This window comes from Cyclopterus lumpus, chromosome 7 (genome assembly GCF_009769545.1).
Source record: "Cyclopterus lumpus isolate fCycLum1 chromosome 7, fCycLum1.pri, whole genome shotgun sequence".
Classification (NCBI taxonomy): domain Eukaryota; kingdom Metazoa; phylum Chordata; class Actinopteri; order Perciformes; family Cyclopteridae; genus Cyclopterus; species Cyclopterus lumpus.
This window is the reverse complement of record NC_046972.1, coordinates 16,227,738-16,248,460: the sequence shown is the minus strand read 5'-3', so window position 1 is coordinate 16,248,460 and position 20,723 is coordinate 16,227,738. Positions and strand designations below refer to the sequence as shown.

Sequence of the window (20,723 nt, the reverse complement as noted above, 5' to 3'; positions counted from 1 at the left end):
TAACACAAATACAGTACGTCTAAGAGAAGGCAGTGCTTCCTCGATAGACGCAAGGGTGCTGTGCAGACCGAGGTCCTGCATATACTCTGCTCTGAGGAGCCATACTCATCCTTACATATAGTGACAGGGCAGCACAGAACACTTCTAATAATAGCTACAACTAAAATAGACAGTCATCACATGAAATCAATAATGCCCCTTAGATATGACAGAGTGCTCTGGCTGGCCGGCCTTGATTATCCTGACACTTGTCAGTCACACTGAGGTTACTCAGCTCTCACCTGGAAACATTTTCTCAAGACAAACTTTAATGTCAACTGCCCACTGGTGGAATGTAGGTAATCACACATGCAGTATTTAAGGACAAATGAGGTACTTTAACTTTACTTTCATGACACTTTCTCCTCCTTGATATTTCAGAGGGAGATTGTTATTTTTTGTTCTTCATTACTCTGAAAGTGTTAGTTACTTTATAAATGAAGATGTTTGCATATAAACCATGAATAGCTTATAAAGAGTCTTGCTATAAATTACCCAACAGTACAAGTAAAGTTAAAATAAATTTAGCTATTACTTTGACCATTTTTCATGCAAAAACATTGATTCCAACTTAACAAATCATTTGAAATATTTTAAAGTCGGGATGGTTCTTTCGACAAAAACAAAGCATTGTGAAGTTATCTCTTTGGGCCAAACCAAATTTCATAATGAACAAGTTAAAAAAAAAAAAATAGCCCAACCTCAAACTGCAAAAGATAAAACCCCTTTTTAAACTTATGCATGGATAGTATAACAGTCAGGGGACATTTTGCCACATTGAGTACATTTACGATTAATAGTACATTTTCCTGATACTTGCAGAATATTTTACAGTGCAGTATTAGTACTTTTACTTAAGTAGTTACCACAGGAGCAATTTATTCAAGGTGATAAACTAAAGGAATTAAGTTTCAAAAGGATAGTGACGAGCATTGCCATCCAGTGGTCATGTGACGACAGTGGTACCATGTTTACAAGGCTGCTCCCATGCTCAAAGACTAATGTAATTCATTGTGTTGAACACCAAATCAATTAGATATTTTGAAGCATGCCTATGTACGTTTTATTACCCATTTTTCTTCAGCTTTTCCCATTTTAGATTCTTTCATTTTGAAATATGGTCACAGAGACTAAATAGAATTTATCTTCCTTAATATATTGACAAACTAAGAACATTTTTAAACTGTGCAGATGCGATTGATTTAAGCAAACATTTTCATAATCAACCACACAATGATTTGAAACAAACGCCTTTAATATAAAAAGCACACGATATTCAACTAGGGCCATTTGTTACTGTAACAGCAGGGAAGGCAAACAAAGCCCAAAACAAATTAGGCGTTAGTTTTAAAGCGTGTACACTGTTACTATATTCTGTATTTAGAGTACTTGCCACACCAGGGCACTAATTAGAGTGCCGCAAATTAAAAGAAAATGCGTGTAGCATTTAGGGAGCTTTATTGACTTAAAGTTTCAATTGGTTGCAATCGGCAACCTTACCAGTAGATGCTCCAAGTTCTACACAATGCACCTTTAAAAACGTGTTGGAACAAACTTGATAAGAACAAACTTTAAAAGAAATATCTGTGCATAATTATATACACTATGGCTTATGTATCGCAGACCATGGGAGGGCATTAGGAGGTCTAAAAGTTGGACCAAAGTTGTTGGGCCTCGCCTCCAGTCTGCAGAAAAAGACAAAAGTTAAGTACAATGAAAATATGGACAAACAAGTCCTAAACAAGGGAGCAGACCACCTACTTTTGATTAAGGACCGTGTTTACACCCCACACAAATGGAGTAGCATCATCATCAGCCTCTGCAAGACAAAACTGTTACCTTAAGACAGATTCAATGTATACAAAGTATGCAGAGGGAGAAAAAGAATACCACATATTCAATAGTTCAAACAAGCACCAATTGTCCCTTTAAAAAGCATACAAATACGCTTTCTTGACGATAGTTGAAATAAGTCGAAAAATAGCCCTCATGTCTGTACGCTTAATATAAAGCAGGCAATGGTTAGCTTACAGAATTAAATAGCCTGACTCTTAGACAATCCACCTACCAGCAACTTCAAAGCTCACTAATTAAAAACACATTATAACATGTTTGTTCAGTCATACAAAAATCAAAGTTGTGGTCAATAATTATACCTGTGTCCCAATCCTCAGACATGTCCGGGTTTACCCAAGTACTGACTGGGACCTGCCATTTACAATGCCCATTTGTGCTTCCCTCTGTAAACATAAAAATAGAAATAGTGCAGTCAGGAACACTGTAAGCACATGTTGACTCTGCAGGGTAAAAGGGACAATATAGTAGTTGTATTACCAACTACAGTGTCCACGGATATCCTGTCCTCACAGGTTTCAGTGTGGTGTGCCAGCTCATGCTTGTGGACCAGGTGGCGTGCATTAAAAGGGCAGGTTTTTAGCTCACTAGCCAATTTCGGATGATTCTACATCCATGAGAGAAAAGGAGATTTAAAGTGCAACTATGCATGACAAAAATCCTTGCACTCTGTTAGTTAATCTACACTATTTGCCATACTTGCTGGTGTTGGCAATAAACAAGCACTTGACTCACCTTTCTGCACTTTATAAGATGGTAAGGGAAGCGGCAGCTCCGGATGAGGTGGTTCTTGTCAAAAGGGCACTGCAGAAGTTTTTCCGGGTCACAGTTTCCTTTTTCCTCTTAGATGTTGAAAATGTATAATGCTGCGTTTACACCAAGTAGATTACATACAAAGTCAATGTCAGTCTTGAATATTACCGGTTTCCACGACCAAGTGTGCTCTCTCGGCAGCTGCAGTGTTGCATGGAGAGCTAGTGGTTCCAAATCTGATGGTCGCCATCTCTAGCTGGGATTTACTGAAGATACACCAACTGGAAAAGTCAGATACAAAATGAAAAAAAACAATGTAGACAAAACAAACAAACACTTTTTTTTAAACTGCAGAACCTTTACAACCAATCAGATTGATTCATCTGCAGGATTATGTCCAACTCTCCAGGTGTGCCAAATAATTTCTCTCCGAAAGTGTTTTTTTTTTTTTTGCTGGTGTAGGCTTGTTTTCAATATTATACCAAAAGTCTTAAGCACATGTAGTTTTATTGCAACACAGGAATAGTAAGACAGGGTCATTGTGTAAACAGATAGTGTATTCATTAAAAAAATATATATTTAAAAAAAAACACAAAAAAACCCTAGCTACTAACTAATAGTTAGTTTCGTTCTTGCTAATCCCATTAGCCGCACGGGGAAACTGAATTTGAAGCAATTTATTCGCACCTGGAAGCCCAAATCTTTTAGTAAAAATGTAGAAGGCACTGGCTTTGATTTAACTTCCTAATGACTTTAGCACCAGATTATTTATTAGTTACTGGCTATTGGTTTTACTCTAAAAAGCGATCAATAGCGTCACAGGGCGGCTTTTTCAATCAGGCGCCTTTTAAAAATAGTTACAAATGCTGGTACATTTTAAGGACGTTTAGTTTCGTGCAACGGCGACAGATTTTCAAGAAAACATTCGCTGCACTGTAAATAGTTAGTTAATAGTAAAATATTGCCTTTTAACAGCGCATGTATGAAAACGTTGGCCAGTCACGTTCGCCAAGTTGGCTAGCAAAAACGTGGCAAGACGCCTCGTTAAAGTAGCTAGTCAAATAAACTCTAATTCAGATTCAAGTAATAAAAAAAGTGTAGTTCTTAACAGTGGGTTTGATTACAGTCTGTTGACAAATGTAATGTCCACGCATACCAGTATTATAAGGACCTTTGTTTCGCGTCTGCTTCCCTCCAGCTTGGGATCACTCGTACAGGTCGCGGCTAATTACGTCGCTCCGCCACGAACTTCTTTTAGCGAACCTCGTTAAGTCACGTGATTTCCGGTTCAGATCAAAACGGCTGTCCTGCTTAAAATCTGTCAAATAACTTAAGTGGAATTCAAAGATGTGAAATAAATGAGCAAGGACAGTTTATCTGCAGTTGCGGAAGACGTATTCAACACAGTAGCAGTACAACAATATGTAAGTAAAAGTAGAGCGGTATTAGTAAGAACATTTATTTGAAGCACCATAATACTAACTAATACATAAAAAGTACTAATAATCCGTCAGTTGTTTAGTGTTGTTATTATTCTTGATGATGTAATATGTAAGTGGTACTTTATTGTTGTCGTAGATTTGATCTGCTTCAACACTTATATGGTTAAGTAGAGTACTTGAATAATGTTAATTCCCCCCACTGGTCTTAAGTTACCATACCACTACCATATACAATAATACTACAATAGTAATTCCACAGATATATTCATATTTATTAGTAAATCCTTGAGTCCTCATGGACACAGCAGTAGTTACGGTAACTGAACTGCTTTTGGCGTTGCCATATTGGGCGTCATTACGGTGACGTACGCGGAACTTCAGTGTGTCAAACATGGCGCTGTTCAGCTCCAGCCTGTGTAGCAATTTGTCTTTGACCCGACTGTGTGGTCTCAGGACAAACACGATAACAAATGGCATTTACTTTCCGTATGTGTCAAGTCAGTCCAGGTATGTTTAAAATGCTGTATACTTAATTTGTCTACGATTTGTCACTTTGTCTTAGTCGCATATAACTTGAAGCCTTGCTAACTTAAGCTAGCTGCATATCACCACATGCTCAAACGTTTGTGTTTGATAAGACATATTTAAACGGATAAGCTAGCGTTATATGATGTAAAATGAGTTGTCCACTTTATATTTAAATCATAGTACTTTGCTGTGTCATTAGAAGCATAATAGTTACCTGTGACTGAGTGTGGAGGTTTTTTTGTGTTTCAAAAAGATGGATATAGAAAGCTTATGACTAAAATTAAATCACATTCTGACTTTTGACATTTCTTTTTTTATGGATAAATCAAGTTTGTCTATTTTGATGATTACTTTTTTTGTATAGCTACATATATTCATCGTAGCAAGTGGAGAAATAGAGCCCTCATTTATTTGGTGTATACTATAGGGTTATCCATGATTTAAAATATCTAGATTTGTCATCAAATAAAACAATGTACTGTAGTAAAATAGAAGGAACGATTTGTGGCGAAATATCTCGTTTCATATTTTTTTGGTTTATGTAAATTATTTGTGATGTCTTCCTTCCTCTTTGACATATACAATGTCATAAATTCCACTATTTTAATATTGTATTTTAATGTATTACTTTTATTTAAATAAATACAAAATATTGTTTGATATTATAATTCCTGCAAGATCTTGAATGCATGTTATTGTGTGCTCAATGAAGAAGAAAAAGAAGAGATTTATGGCATTTAATTGCTGGTCTTTTAGTATGATTTAATTGATCATGTTCACCTCTTCTTCTCGACAGGTTTCCCCTGTGCAGACACTACTCATCATCCAAAGTGAGACGCGGTATTGGTCAATATGTCGTCTCCAAGGTCCAGAGTGTAAATGCCAAATATGAAGAGTTCCTTAAAAGGCGATTTCCCCGCTTCTATCAGCTCTATCACACTTTTATGGAAGGTAGGATCATACGTTGACTCGCCTTTGGTATCTTGAATACTATATGTGTAGCTACATGTTTTTAACAGTAAGTAAAGTTCCAAAGTGGAACAAAATGAATGGAAAATTAATTGATTTAAGGTTGTTGAACACATTTTAGTTCATAAACAGGAACACAATGTCAAATTCACTTTGTGTAATCACTCTTCTTATATTTATACATTTCAAGTTTTTAACTCTTGTATAGTTGTCCTGTGTAATGCACTTCATGATTGTACCTAGTTTTGTTTGCATCTTATGTGGAGTCTGAATGTTGCATTGTTAATTCTTTTTTTGTTCACCAGGAGAAACACTGTTTTGTTTTATGTACTGTACTCTTCTAAATTCAGATAGTCCCAATCTAAATGTATATCTGTAGCACCACACGCTGAACATAAACTTAAAGTGTGTCCACATTTTTAAATGACTCTGGCGCAGCGGGGGCTTGGTGGTACAATTCTGGCCTCCACCTGTTCACATGTCTAAGTGTCCTTGAGGAAGACACGCAACTCCTTTTGTTCACAATGTCCAGGTCACCACCTTGCATAGCTTTTACACCGCCATCAGTTTCTTCCACATTTTAGTCATATACATATCATAAACATAATTTTGAATATAATATATCTTTCCACCAGGGAGGAAATGTGTCTTTGGCTTACCAAATACAAGAAACAACTACATAAATAGCAGTTAATATAAACAAAATGCACGGTCGTATTACATTAAAACAATTAATATTTGTGGATTAAATCCTCATGTCACTTTGCTGAGTTAAGAATATTATGGCACCTGGGATGAGGGATTTTTAAAATACATTGTTAGCTGCCAGAAGGACTGTATAATGCCTCCTGGTGCTCAAACTGGCTGCAGAGAGGATGGGAGCAATCTGACTGAAACTTTCTTTGTCATCCTTTCTGTAGAAAGTTGAGTCAAGGGCTTTTGGGGTTTGCCAACTATTTTGTCTGCCAATTCTTTGATCTACAGTTTAGGCGACTGTACCAGGCAGAAGGTGCAAGTTTAAACAGTCTATAGCTTTTTACAGTAGTTTCTAAAACAATAAAGTCACTGTAACGACTTCTTAAAAATATACTACGTATTTTGTAAAAGCTCACCTGGGGGTCCAGAACTGTACCAACATGATATTTTCATATCTTGTTTAGTGCACATAATTAATTTAGTTTGTCTTCGACACATTGATTTACAGCTGGCTAATGCAACATCATCTTTGAATGGCCTTAGTGTGGGCTCGCTTCAACCAGTGGTTTTGTTTTCCCTACGAAGGACATGCCATCAATATACTTAAACAATCTCTAAAATGTTTCTGATTGATTGTAAATTAGTTGGTAGAGAGGGAATGGAATAGCACTGTGGAAAGAACATGTCTGACATGCTCCCCCTGACGCAGTGCCTCGTTTATTTTTTTTTCATTGAATCATTCCAGGATTCAAGCTGCTGCTCCAAGATGCCAAAGATGTGCAGAGGATAAAAACAAAGATGTTTTCTGATGGAGTGCAGTTGAAGGATTTGCCTTACAGGGAGCTGGAGAAGCTCAGACAGGTGGGTCTCCTCCACCACCATTAATCATATCCAATTATTGTCACGTATTGTCAATGTATAAAAAGATTTTGAGTCAAACCATCGTGATACAGGGATTGTGATTTGATTGATTATTGATCATGTTTGTACACTTTTCTAAACAACTCAAGTGTCAAGTTGCAATTTAATGATACAAAAACAGCAGCATCTCCTGATGTGTGCATTGTAGTTAAATTTTACAGAAGGTCCCCTTGAGCTTTAAAAGACAGTTTCACAAGTCTTTTAAAGTAAAATGTAATTACGGAGACTGTTACTTTGGAAGATGCCAGCTGAAGATCTAAAAGAAGATTTTACAAATGGTTTTAGACAAATTATTGAAATGACAAAGTAATCAGATTAAATCTGAAGTTCAGCAGCAGTAATATAACTATGTAATATAATTATGTAATAATAATAATAATAGAATTATGTCCTGTATGTTATTTACTCACTCGTGTTGCCTTTATTGTTTAATTTCAGCTATGAAAATGTTTGTTATCTCACTGAAGTGTTACTCAATTTACATTTGTTTCACAGTTTCGCAGAGACATAATGAAGGCCATTCCGCTGGTGGCGATATCGATCCCTCCCTTTGCCAACTACCTGGTTTTTGTCTTGATGTAAGTTTAGTTTAAAATTACCATTGTTTCATTTAAATTGGCACTCTTTTGATTCATATTGAGCAAAGCAATTTGGAATTATTGATAGTGGTGTTAATTTATGTCCCTCAATATTAGTGTTGGAATTTCCTTCTCATCGTGTCCCAGTTGATCTATATTTTACCATCCTTCCATATGTCCCTCCTCTCTCTGCTACCATCCTGTCCTGTTCACTGCCAGGTACTTTTTCCCCCGGCAGCTCCTGGTCCCTTATTTCTGGACTCCGAAGCAGCAAGTAGAGTTTCGGGCATTGTACCATTCCAACAGGGTTCGGCAGCACAGGCCAGTGCTCAAAGGGCTCGAGAACACGAGCCAGCAGGTCAAAGACGGCCAGCTACAGAGTGGCCTGAAGGATCTGTGTGCTAAAGTAAGTGAACGCATCAGAGCGTTTTGGTGACAGGAATACTGTAGTGGGGTGTGGCAGTGTGCAGAAAAGATCAGATCTTCTCCTTTCACACAATTAAAGCACTCAAGGATTCCGTGTTTTTGTAAGCCTACCCTAAAAGTTCCCTCAACAAAAAGCAAATGCGATTTTTCTGTGTGATTTTGGATTACAGCCAAAAATAAGCTTTGTGGCAAGATGATCTTCACAAAGTAACACCACTTTTATGATTTTGGAACTGTAAATACAATCCCCCAGAAGTAAGAAGCACCACCATGAAGCTAAGCAGTCAGTCTTAGACGATCAGGGTGTTGATGTTTAGTCGTCTCATTAGTCACTTTTTAGCAACCATCTTTTTTTAAGACACTTAAAAGCTTTAAAAAAGGGGTTTTTGCTAGCACATTTTGCATCATGTGTTAACCCATACCCTATTTCAGGCAACAACAAAAAAACAATAAAAAATTTTAAAAAAAACACTGACTTTTAGACCAGGGAACCAGAAGTGTAAACTTACTAACTATTTCCTGGCTTAAGGACTTATTACTGCAGCACATTAGCCCATTTGCTTTCTTACCACCGGCTATAAATTACACTCTTCTGTTGAAAAAATGCCTGAGTATAATTATAGAGCATAAATTGATGCAGTAACTTTTTGTAAAAAAATTGTAAGTTACCTGACCCAGGGGTCTCATTTATCAACTAATTTATGTACTGTCTTGTGCTTAAACTATGCATACGCACCTTTTCAAGTATTATCATCTACGTGTATTTAAAGTATCAAAAGGTAAAGTGCCTCATTCCTCACCAAATGCCCCCTATAACTGATATAGTATTGTGTATTCCATTATAGGATTGTAATTTGTAGCATTTTATTGTTGTAGTGAATGAAGGTGGAACTAGTTTCCAGTTCTTTATATACAGTATATTGAATACTTTTGCATAATCTCTCGTCAAATTGTTATTTAGTATGACACCGTCTGTTAAATTTAGAGGAGAATAATTTTTTTTGTTGGAACTGGTAAAAAATGTATAGACATCTGAAATGACACAAAGGACCATAACCAGACCCTAATTATATTTTATAAACTCATCATATGTTTTAATGTTAATCTTAATCTGAAAGTAACTAATAACTTATAGCTGCCTGTAAACTGTAGTAAAGTTAAAAGAACAATATTTGCCACTGATATGCAGTGTTAGTTTAAGTATAGAATAGCATTAACCTAGAAATGCATAATAAAAGTATGCCAAAATTGTAAAGGAAAGTTTTTGAGTAAATGTACTTGCTTTCCACAAGGGCTGGGCAATATATCGATATTTAATCAAAATCGTGATATGAAACTAGTTATCGTCTTAGATTTTGGATAATCTAGCGGGGCATAGGGGTTGAATTGTCCTCGTTTTAAAAGTTACATTGCACTATCGTGATGGAATTTACTTACCCGACTCTTCTAACTGTTCTATTATTTGCCTTTACCCACCAAGTCGTTATATTCCACATTACTAATGTAATTATTTATACAAAATATAATCTGAGGTATTTGGTCAAAAATGTAATATATAAACAAGGTTGAACCTGTGTCCAGTATTCCACGAAAGTAGTATGAACTGACTTCTCTGCATTTTCAGGTGCAAAGAGGAGCAAATCCTAAAGTGTCTGAAATCCTCGCAGTCCGGACCCTGTTTTCTGGACCGCCTCTGGGTATAAACAGGATGAGTGTGGATCAGATGGTCAGTTACACCCCTCCACTCTTCACCAACGTCACACAACGTCTGCACAAACAAACACTCTTGCAGTTGATATGAAATGCTTGAGGCTCGATGAACCTGCACATCACTAGAATATCTCTCCTGTCTGTCTTCACGGCCCATCAGAGACACGTCAGCCCCCTGCTCTTCCTGACTCCTCGCCTCCCGGGTTTCCTGATGGGCCGGCGGCTGAACAGCCACACCATGGAGCTGCTCCTGCTGGACCGGGCCCTCAGCAGGATGGGCCCGCACCAGTTGAGCGACTCCGAACTCAGACAGGTCAGTCACTCCACACAACTTGAAACATTTCATATTGATTTACATGATGAACATTGAATATTCCTCATTTAAGCTGTGTTATAAATACACAATATGTGTCTCTCTTTCAGGCTTGTTATGTTCGGGGTCTCCATTCTAATAGTCTTGGCATTAATCAATGCCGCGAGTGGTTATCCCAATGGCTTCAGTTGTCCTCCTCACTGAAAGGTATTTTCTTTTGGATGTGCAGTATCTTTGTAATTTGGTGACATGTCTGTTGTATCTAATATTTAAAGTAAAAAGGAATTATGCTTATTGTCTTTTTTGCTGAGAATTAGATGGTTGAAACCACTCTCTGGAATCTTTAAATATGTCTGTACTTTAAATATGAATATGATGAGCTGAGCTTAACATGGAGAAACGGGAAAGCAGCTGGCCTTGTGTCCAAAGGAGGTGCAGTCACCAGCACCTCCAAAGCTCACTAATTCACATGGTATATCTTATTTGTTTAGTTGGTACAAAAAACAAGGTTTTGCAGTTTTATGTGCAAAATAATGTAGTTAGCCTCACGTTACTTATGATGGCTTGGCACAGAACTCGTTTCTCCTCTTTTGGAAAAAATGTATTGGCCAAATTTATTGAGCAATAAAAAAATACAGTAAGGGAAAAATAAGTTTGCATGATTTAACCTAATTTAAATAATTATTTTTGGTGCAATCGGCCTATATCTTTTATATATGTTTTCTGCTGCTACAAAGAAATCTATCTATCTTGCAAGTAGTTGTTTTCTGCTATGTTATTGCTCTGAATTAGAAATGTAGCATTCTTTTAAAAGAGTGTCGCAGATTTGGCATAGCACTCATTAAATTGTCAGACTCACAATGGACAGTTATGAAATCGATGCAGCAGAACCAGAGATATCGTTTTTATTCCATGCATTCTTTTTCCTTGTCAATACCTGACTCCTGCATTACCCACAATGTACTTGTAGTCTTCAGACCTGTCCAATGCTGACTTAATTGCCATCACTTGGGGCAATTTATCGACTTTTATGTGGAGTTCTCATGTAATTCATAGATATAAAATTGGTATTGATCTTCTCATCTAATTCTCGCTATGCCTAACTGGCGTACGTTTCCTTAAACCCTTCCTATAAACATGTGTCTATTCTAAAAGCTAATACTGTTTTTTATGTGTCTTGTTTTATTTTCTGCAGACTCCGAGGTGTCACTCCTCTTGCACTGCATTGTATTTCTCTCTGCCAACTACCCGAACGGGGCCAGCCGACACTGACAGGAAGCCAGCAACAATCTGCTTTTGTGATTAGGTTCTCTTTTGTGCACAGCTTCCTAAGAGTTGTCAACATCTCTCTTTTGCCCTGGAAGAAACATTCTTTTCTTGTTTTTGGCAAAAAGATTTGAGGTTGAATAAAAATATATATGTAAGCCCAAAACTTAAGGAACCTGGAAATTCTAGAAGGCTTTGCCAAATATATTCCCAGTAAACAGGATTTATTTGGGAGAACTATGATTAATCTATTGTCTTCATCAGGTGAGTGGTATGGGATTCTACTAAATGAGCACAAGACTCAAAAATGTAAAAATAAATCTTGCTTAGTGGTTCTTGTGTAATTCAGACCCTCAAAAGGGACTTCAAATTGATTTTGATGCACTGAACCATATTAAGTGGCGTTAAGGTGGGACCTGTCACTGTATCTCAAGCTTGTTAAGCTAAGGCTCGTCGTTTGTTTACTGCTAAGCTAACACGTTACACACCTACAGAGACAAAGAGGATATTGTTCAGTACAATTTCAGCAGCAATTTATGTGCTGTTAATATTTGACTTGTGGATCTGTAGAGTTGTTCAGTCTCATTCCTCATTATACAGGGAAAAGAAATCGCTTTTATGTGAGCATGTTAAATGTCTTCAATATACACATGTAGCTTCTCATGCATTTACCTCACTGTGCTCCACTGTTATTTCTTTACAAGTAGTAATGCTGGTCAGAGGGGAATTTAAAAACTTGCAATAGTTTTGAGGGAAGGAAATTATGTTGTCAAACACGGAACAAATGGTCGACATGAAAAATCAGTAGATTACACAAAGGCACCTTCTAAAAAGAAAAATTGTTGACGGATCCTTTATTGAGATTGAAAGAAAAGCCCAATTATTATGTTTGCAATTGCAAAAACATTTAGGCTTGTCTGTGTTTAGAAGCTGAACAACTTCTTGTAATTCTTGTAAGCTTTTCCTGGTTAAATAAAAGAAAAAAGAAAAAGAAGAAAAAATTCAAATTACTTTTTGTTGTGCAGCACAGCAGTCACAAGCTGTCTGGAAAAAAAGTAGTGATGGCACTTTCATTTAATTCAATTTATTTATACACTTCAGCACAGAATTTCAAGTGTTTGGTGTTAAGTGTAAAATAGGAAATATAATTTCCTTCCTGTGCCTTTTCGCAAGGTCTGGCACAATACATCTGAAATACGAGTTGCAAAAGTTCTTTTCTGTGTTTTTTATATATATATATATATATATATATATATATATATATATATATATATATATATATATATATAAAAATTTGCTCAACAGTTTTGAATGTTGTGTTGCTGTGCCAATTATATACATTGTGATGGAACTGAGTCTGAAATAAATAACTTTCATGATGCATTTATTTTCTACGTTTGTATTTACGCTTCAATTAATACAGAAATAATTTAAAAGTCTTTAAAGAAAACTGGAAAACAGCAAACCATAAAAACAGATCTTAAGTCTTCTCAACAGAACCAGTAAAAGTGTTAATATGCCTCACAATCAACAGAAACATAAAACGTATACACAGTATCAAAGTAGAGATATTGTTAACCTATAAAAATATGATCGAAAATCTATTGTTTTGTGCAATATATCTGAAATATAGGATGAACATATTAAAAGTTTCCAAATGAAGATCCCAATAAGCATAACTCGAACAGACAACTCCTACTCGGGTGTGAAGCTGAATCACATGACTTCGTAGCCGCTGCGGATGCCTCTTATCAACAAGCAGGAGAACACGATGCCCAAAATCTGGAATTTAAAACGATCACACACAAGAGGGAGAGGACAGATCGTTTTTTTTTCATCTGCTGGCAATAAACTTGTTTGACAGACTTAGAATAAAATCAATTCTGTAGCACTTTTAGAAGCAAAATAAAGTCCCAGCGACATTAAAAATTAATTAAATTACTACAAAAACACTAACACTATCTTTCATCTTTCATATGAAATATTAGAAGGTTAAATGTTGTAAACGTTTACTTGTTAGCATTAATGCACTACTTCCTTAGTGTCTGGACAGATTTTTTTTGTACTTCTATTGATGTTACGTACCTGCAGGCCAGCAATGACAAGAGCTACAACTATCACCCACAGGATGTTTTTCTTCAGAAAAGCCTCCAACGCATCATGACAACCCTAAAACAACAACAAACTAAAGTTAGATTCAATATGGAAATTTCCATGGTTGAGTTATTTGAGTTGCTTTATGGTAAAACGTTGACTTTGGCTTCACTTCCTCTCATAGTTCAAACACCCCCCAATGCTGTATGTGTAAAAATAACTTATTGCAAAATCAAACTATTTATTTTCCTTCAAATCTTTTTTCTTTTTTTGTGACCGTATTAACACCCTCAATAAGTATTTACCCCTCACTTTGCAAACAAAACTGGCTTTGCATATTGTATATAGGTGACAAAATATGGACATAAAAGTGTTCTTACACTAAATATTCTAGCTGTTACATGGGCGAGTCATATACCAATACATTCCTTAGTGTTTTCCAAAAAGTCAGCGAACATATTTTGAGGTCAGTTATACCACAGAGATGTCTAATTTACATGCACACAAACTTGTGTGTGTCTTTGCTATTGCTGACTAGACTGATAATGAGCTGAACGAGGATTAAAAGCAAAGTATAACTGCAATGTTGGTTGTAATTCTCTGCAGGTTTGCATAACCTTTCTCTTCTCACTTTAGCCCAACAAATAAATCAGCTGATGTGTTGAATAGCGCAGGTTTATATGTATTGGTCTGTATGTCTGCCGATAATTTCAAAGAAGAATTAAGATAGAGAGATGAAGATAGGTTTAACAGAAGCTTGAAACATGGCCACTATCGCATAGTTTATAGATAGCACTGACTAGTTTTTCATCTGTAAAAGTCTTTAAAAAATGTTTTTAAGGATTGTTATCAGAATGTTTTTAATGTAAAAAAAGAAAGTCCAACACTCAATGACCAATATTGATACAAGCAGTCATTTGTTTCTGTTATTTATAATTTGTCTGAGGCACTATATGCCTTTTATTTGATAGCAGACAGTAAACGATGTATGTGAACAGTTCACTGTCGGACAAATCACAACTGTATTAAGTTACTGCGAATACAAACCCTACATTTCCTGCTGCTTCGCATAAAGGTCTTTCAGCTGTGTGTTATACGTATTATCTGTGTAATTTTAACTATCTCATGTTCACTGACTTCAAAACAGTACATCAACTGGGGGGTTACCTTCTGGTGCACTATGGCAGCGTTCGTCATGGCATTGATTCCACAGTTGGTTGAGAGAGTCAAGCAGCATGAGTCAGGCACAGAGTTTCCATCAGCTCTAAAACTGCTCCAATCAGAGGAACTGTTTACACCACAGCATTTCAACTGCAAATGAGTCAAGCGGAAAACATTGAAATTGGACCGGCCAGCAATATACAGTAAAAGGACATAGCTTGTGTCAACAGATTGTGCAAAGAATAACAGTATCATGTCATGCAGCGCAGACCAACAGGATGCAGCAGTGTTATGTAAAGGTGTTGTCAGCAAACAGTGAATAGGAGAAGTTACAAACTCACATCCTCCTGCAGTTTATCCAAGGTGCTTCTGAATTCATCTGTGCCGTTCTTGTAACCAGAAATCATGTCAGTGAGACTATCCTGGACGATATTTGACAGCTACATGGGAGACACAACATGGAAGTTAACCTCACATTCTGCGTGTTCTTACATACACACACAAACAAAACTGTGAAATTCTACACTCACTTTGTTTCTGAAGACGTATCCAACGATTACTGCTGCAATCTCAACAACAATGATCAGGAAGAGAAGAATGGCAAACTGGGGAAAACAGAAATTAAAATGACTTACATCAACATAACTACTATTACTACTAAGCTACATAATACATGTTGTACACACATTATTCATTTGTACCGCAAAGTTAATTCAACCCTTTTTGCTGTCTGGTTTAACAGACACCACACAAGGTTAATTACCATGGTGATCATGCAGTTGCTCTCTTTCCAGGCACCACAGCAGCCAAAGAAGGCGATGAAGAAAATCACAACGCCGATTGCAATGATGACAACGGGAGCTGCTGAGGCCGACACATCGCGGATGATCAAGGTTTCGTGAAATCCCACTTGAACCAGGATTCCCACGACAATCAATGCTATGCCACATAGCTGCAGGAAAGAGAGGGTGGTTAAATTAAGTTGGAATTTCTGGGATCTCTTTTCATGTAATACAAAGGTTTTTTTAGCTGACAGATGATCTGGTAACACAATGGAAGTAAAGAGAGGCCGTAATCATTTTGAGTTTATTGGTAGCTGATTTTGAAATTGAAATGCTGCTAAATATTTAATGTAATGTTGAAATTGTATTTATAAAACTTAAATATCTGATTATGATGGACATTTGTGTGAATTCATATGCTTTGAACTCCCCTCTTGAAAATGTCTAGGAAAGATTTCTTTCCAGGTAAAAAAAAGAAAAAGAAGCCTTTTTTTGGGTGAAAAATCCCCTCAGGACCAAAAAACATTTTCCCCATTGACAACCTGTCATAGACATCTGTCAAATTTTTACTGGCATCTCCATCTATAAACACAGACAATTATTACTCTTTGTATTGTATATTTTAAGCCATGGGTTTTATTATGATATTTTAGTCTGGACCAAAGTGGGAGAATGAAAGACCAACATTGCCACTTATAAGGCCATACGGCTTAAAATACCTACCAGAAATAAAACCACACTAAATTTAGAGTGATGGTTAAGGGTCAAAGAAAAACATTTTCTAGTCTATAAGAGATATTTAAATTTCAACATTGGGAATTCAGTTGTGGCTAAATGTAAGAAAAAAATATTTACTTGCTTATAAGATTCAAACTTTGCTTCCATATGAAGACATCCCTCAAACAAAACGAGTAAGCCCTAATTCTAAAATGATGAGAGGAAGTTGCAACATTCTTCAGTTCCTGGAAGCAGACGTGAAATGATCAGATGATACATCGTGTTACTGTTTTGGGTGGGGTGAGAATAACTTATCTATATAATCTTTTACAAACAGTGAGTGGGCGAACTGTTTGACTGGGATCAGCTGGCTCTCAAACAAACCTCACGGTGAACTGACTGCGTGTTGTTTACTTTTACGGCAGGCTGTCCACTCAGGTCAGATACAAATGTGTCGTGGGATTCGATTTGAGGACAGGAAGGGATTTAACCAGTAGAGCAATGAGACAATAAATTGATCGAGTCAATCACCAGAAATATATGCATAATATCATTTATTAAATATTTTTGTAATGCCAAATGATTAATTAAGAAAGTAACAGGCTGATTAATCAATCAGGAAAATTGCAGCCCCTCAACTCTATTTATTTTATTGGACATTAAACAGACCTTCAAGTGCTAACTCAAACAGCAACTCATATGATGATAAAGCATCATCAAATTAGGGTGTCTGGAAGAGGACATCACTGGTCAAGTGATACATAAAGACAGAATAAGGAGAGGAAAAGGCTGACCGCAAGGCAAGAGGAGTGAATATATTAATCAGTTTGGAAAATCAAGTGACTGTGACTTTTGGCTCATTGTTTGTGAATTCCCTATAATGTTGCAATGAGCTTAACGAACTGAGCTCCAACTAACGTTGATGTTCACACGTGAAATGATCACATTATTTTATAATGCTTAAAAATATTACCGCATATCCCTGCTTGAAGGATTAACATTGCGGCCTATCAATATTATTTTGTTTGACTTAACAATTATTTTAGCTTGCTGATAAGTAATCAAGACATATGTATAACCTTGATAAGGCTGATGTTATCAATAATCAGACTTTTTTATGACTTGAAATATGAGTCATCACGCAAAAACAAAATCACCTCGGCAGGAAGCAGTACAGGATAAATAAATAATGCAGTTTATTGTTATTGTAGTTACTTTATTAACTGAGTCAATTCTCGATAGCAGTTTTTTCCTACCATCTTTTTAAAAGCAGCATAGTCGACTCGCTGTAAACAAATGAACAGAAACCCCAGGATCAATCAAACTCTTCCTGCTAACTAGTCTTACTACATACCTATGTCAAGAAGAAAAGTTCTTTGTTTGGTTTGTCTCTCTGTTTGTCCACAGGATTACAGAAAGAACCACTGGCCCCATTTTAATGAAACGTGGTGGAAGGGTGTAACATAGGCCAATGAAGATCCTGTTAGATTTAAAAGCGGATCCGAATCACGGGGCTTAGACACATTATTGTTCTTAAACACCACGAGATAGGGCATTTGGCCTTGGTGGAGGTCTTTGTTCGCAGAGTTCCCTTTATTATTCTTATTAGAAATGCTCTTATCAACATTATATATTTAGACTGAGAGTAGCCTTTATGTCAGATGATTTGTCTGTCAAGTTAGTTGTATGTTTTCCATGATAAGCCCTCGCTGCTGCTAAGGACCTCTCCTTAGTGCCAACACCAGTGTAAATATTTGAGCTTGAGTCAAATAAAGTGACTAATGTTTGACTTAGGAAAACATAAAAGAATAAAAAGATCAGGCAAACAGAGCAAAGACCCAATATAAAAATGAGAATACAATAGAATAGAGTGGGAAAAAAAGGTTATGTTTTTCATTAAGTTTGACTTTTATTTCTTGATGAAACATTTGTTGAATAATTGTTCAACATTTTATTGACTAATCTAATTGAGAAATAACCGCAAAATTAATCAAAGAGATAACAAGTTGCTTTAACCCCTCCTGCTTAACATTCATAAGCAGTATAAACATCTAACACATAATTTAAAAAACACACTATAATGTAGTTGTGAGTAGATCAAATATATCTTTGTATGTGTTTATTAACACAGTATTTGTCCCCAATTATAACTTATTTTATGAAATATTTCATATTATTACAATTTATATGTCGTGATTTTACAATGTCATGAACTGTTATATAATTAACTGTTGTATCATTAGCCTCCAGTATATTTGTATTCTACAAACACAGAAGTACACACTTATATCTGCTTACAACTACAATATAGTGTATTAAATTACTACTGCTGTTTTGGTTTTGTTGGTTTTTGGCATCTTCAAATGTCTTATTTTGTCTAACCAACAGTCTAAAGATACAAAAACACCACCAACAAGAAATAAGTTGTATACAACTGTTATCATCAGCAATGAAAGTATTTTTTGTTTAGACCTTATACATGTGCACAGAGTAAAGGAACTAAATAAACTGTTTGTCATTCTGTACTTCCTCCTGAGACGATTATCAAGAGTTTTGCTCAGTGCTACAGAGTTGACGATGTAACATTGCCAGTAGCAGCAAAGGAGCGGAGTAAAGTCACATGATGCCGTTCGTTCAACCTGGTCATAAGATTCACATTCCATCACCACCTCTCTCGCTGTAAAGCTCACAAACACAAAACGAGGAAACACTCAGCTTGATCCAGGATATTTGAGACAAATGCCCTCATGTTCATCTAATGTATATTAAACAATGATGTAAGCCAGTTAGTGTTCAGGTAGAATAAATCAAGAGAGGATGCCAAAGGTTGTGTGTTTGCTCATCAGCTGATTTTACAGATGAATATGTTACAGATAATTATGTCAAAGTATGGGTAACAAGACCAGAGTTCACGCTCAAAGTCACAAGGGCTGGAAAAAGGAGAAATGCCACACAACTAGTCTATATTACAGCTGAACAAAAAGATACGCTGGTGTATCTTGTTAACTCAAATCAACACCGGACATCACAAAGTGGCCATGTTTCCTGTTTGCTTCTTTGTGGCTTCAGTTTCAGCCAGCACAAGCTCCCTTCACTTCCCACTAACAATATGTTTAGGTGCCATCTGCATCCACTCTGCTGCCTTAGTTAGTAAACATTTAAAGAGGTGGTTAGCTGATACTCACCCAAAAAATGAAGTTGAAAAAGAAAAGCAGGAACTTGACACATTTCATTCCCCCCTCTACAGCCATGGCTGATACTGATCTGTTTCCTGGATGAAAACATAAACATATATTCAAACACACTTTGTCACATTCACTTTTTCCATGCAGTGTCATGAGCATTACATCTGCTGTAATATGTGCAGAAGCAGACTGGAAGATATGAGTCATTTGATTTTTCGTTGTATAGTTAATCTATAAAAGGCCTTAAATCGTGAACTTGACGGCTGTGACAAACTAGACACTTTAGTTTCTATGAAGCCAGACCAGTAGGTCAGTGAACCACACATCTTATAATTGTTTGACTGAATTTAATTACAACCAAGGCGATGGCACTCAGTAAACCAGCCCTTAAATATGGGCAGGGCTATCCTTTAATACTATTAAATGATATTGTAACCGAGCGTTCTGGGTTCGTGTGTGAGGTTCACTTATAACCGGTAATAAACGGAGTCGGGAGATCAGGCATGCCGTTCAGCCCACGGCTTCACTCTTAATTTTATTTGTCCCTCCCCAGTCCAGTTACTTTTCCTCTCTACGGCAACCCCGAAGGGGCATATCCTCTCCAATACCAAAACACATGAGACAGTCTGTTACAATATGTTCAGGCCTTTGAATGCAAGTGATTCAAAGTGCCGATTTGAGGAAGAAGCGCAGCCCCGTCGGTGCAGTCCAGCCCCGGACCGTTAATCACCGATACATGACCAACAATATCTGCTTTGTCACAGGCCAAAAACTTACATCATCCAGAGACAGTTTCTCTTATTGAATTTGTGGAGTTTGATAACTAAGTTAATCTTCCACAAACACAAACGATAGAAACGTATCATCCCCGACGGTGAAACTGAAAACGTCCTCTTTTTGACTAACGCACGTGTTTTGTTGAATAGTGTTAAAAACCGAAACGGTAACAACAGCGAATAAACCCATCTTACCTTAGAGAAGAAGTCTGTAAAACCCTGCGATGAGAGGCGAAGACGACGACCAAGTGTTGAAATGTTAACTCCTGCCGTTTATAGTCGCTCCTCCCTTGGCTCCTTCACTTCCCACCTCCTCTACTTCTCCATTTATTGACCACAACTCATTATGGTGCCTTCAAGGTCTCCTCGTTGAAGACACAACTTTCCCAAAATGTTAACTGCGTCTGCTCGCTGGTACTAGTGAAAAGAAGTCATTCGCAGTGGTGGAAGAAATATCCAGATATTTTACTAAAGTAAAAGTAACAAGCGTATTACACAGTAACTAAAAGTAAG

General features: G+C 36.7%; 3 protein-coding genes across 4 annotated transcripts; 1 reads left to right on the top strand and 2 right to left on the bottom strand.

Moving 5' to 3' along the window:
* Positions 1-1,279: 1,279 nt before the first annotated feature.
* Positions 1,280-4,490, bottom strand: zgc:56699 (uncharacterized protein LOC405758 homolog). Of its 2 annotated transcripts, none has more exons than XM_034536211.1 (7): positions 3,803-4,490; positions 2,815-2,927; positions 2,629-2,735; positions 2,374-2,500; positions 2,196-2,279; positions 1,801-1,858; positions 1,280-1,724 (listed from the first exon to the last, which is right to left on the bottom strand). In XM_034536211.1, exons 2-7 carry the CDS (start codon positions 2,894-2,896, stop codon positions 1,643-1,645), a joined length of 540 nt encoding a protein of 179 aa, XP_034392102.1. In that variant the 5' UTR covers positions 2,897-2,927; positions 3,803-4,490; the 3' UTR covers positions 1,280-1,642. The 2 variants fall into 2 exon arrangements, with proteins under 2 accessions (XP_034392102.1, XP_034392103.1); XM_034536212.1 differs by having other exon boundaries at positions 3,818-4,490.
* letmd1 (LETM1 domain containing 1) lies at positions 4,463-12,690 on the top strand. Its single transcript, XM_034536209.1, has 9 exons — positions 4,463-4,595; positions 5,413-5,567; positions 7,027-7,142; positions 7,698-7,780; positions 8,000-8,186; positions 9,831-9,932; positions 10,077-10,229; positions 10,340-10,436; positions 11,425-12,690. The coding sequence occupies exons 1-9, from the start codon at positions 4,480-4,482 to the stop codon at positions 11,499-11,501; spliced, it is 1,086 nt and encodes a 361-aa protein (XP_034392100.1). The 5' UTR covers positions 4,463-4,479; the 3' UTR covers positions 11,502-12,690.
* A 172-nt stretch (positions 12,691-12,862) lies between these two features.
* cd63 (CD63 molecule) lies at positions 12,863-20,538 on the bottom strand. The gene is made up of 8 exons (XM_034536210.1): positions 20,406-20,538; positions 19,435-19,520; positions 15,514-15,702; positions 15,281-15,355; positions 15,092-15,190; positions 14,757-14,900; positions 13,581-13,664; positions 12,863-13,277 (listed from the first exon to the last, which is right to left on the bottom strand). Exons 2-8 carry the CDS (start codon positions 19,498-19,500, stop codon positions 13,212-13,214), a joined length of 723 nt encoding a protein of 240 aa, XP_034392101.1. The 5' UTR covers positions 19,501-19,520; positions 20,406-20,538; the 3' UTR covers positions 12,863-13,211.
* Between the last annotated feature and the right edge of the window lie 185 nt (positions 20,539-20,723).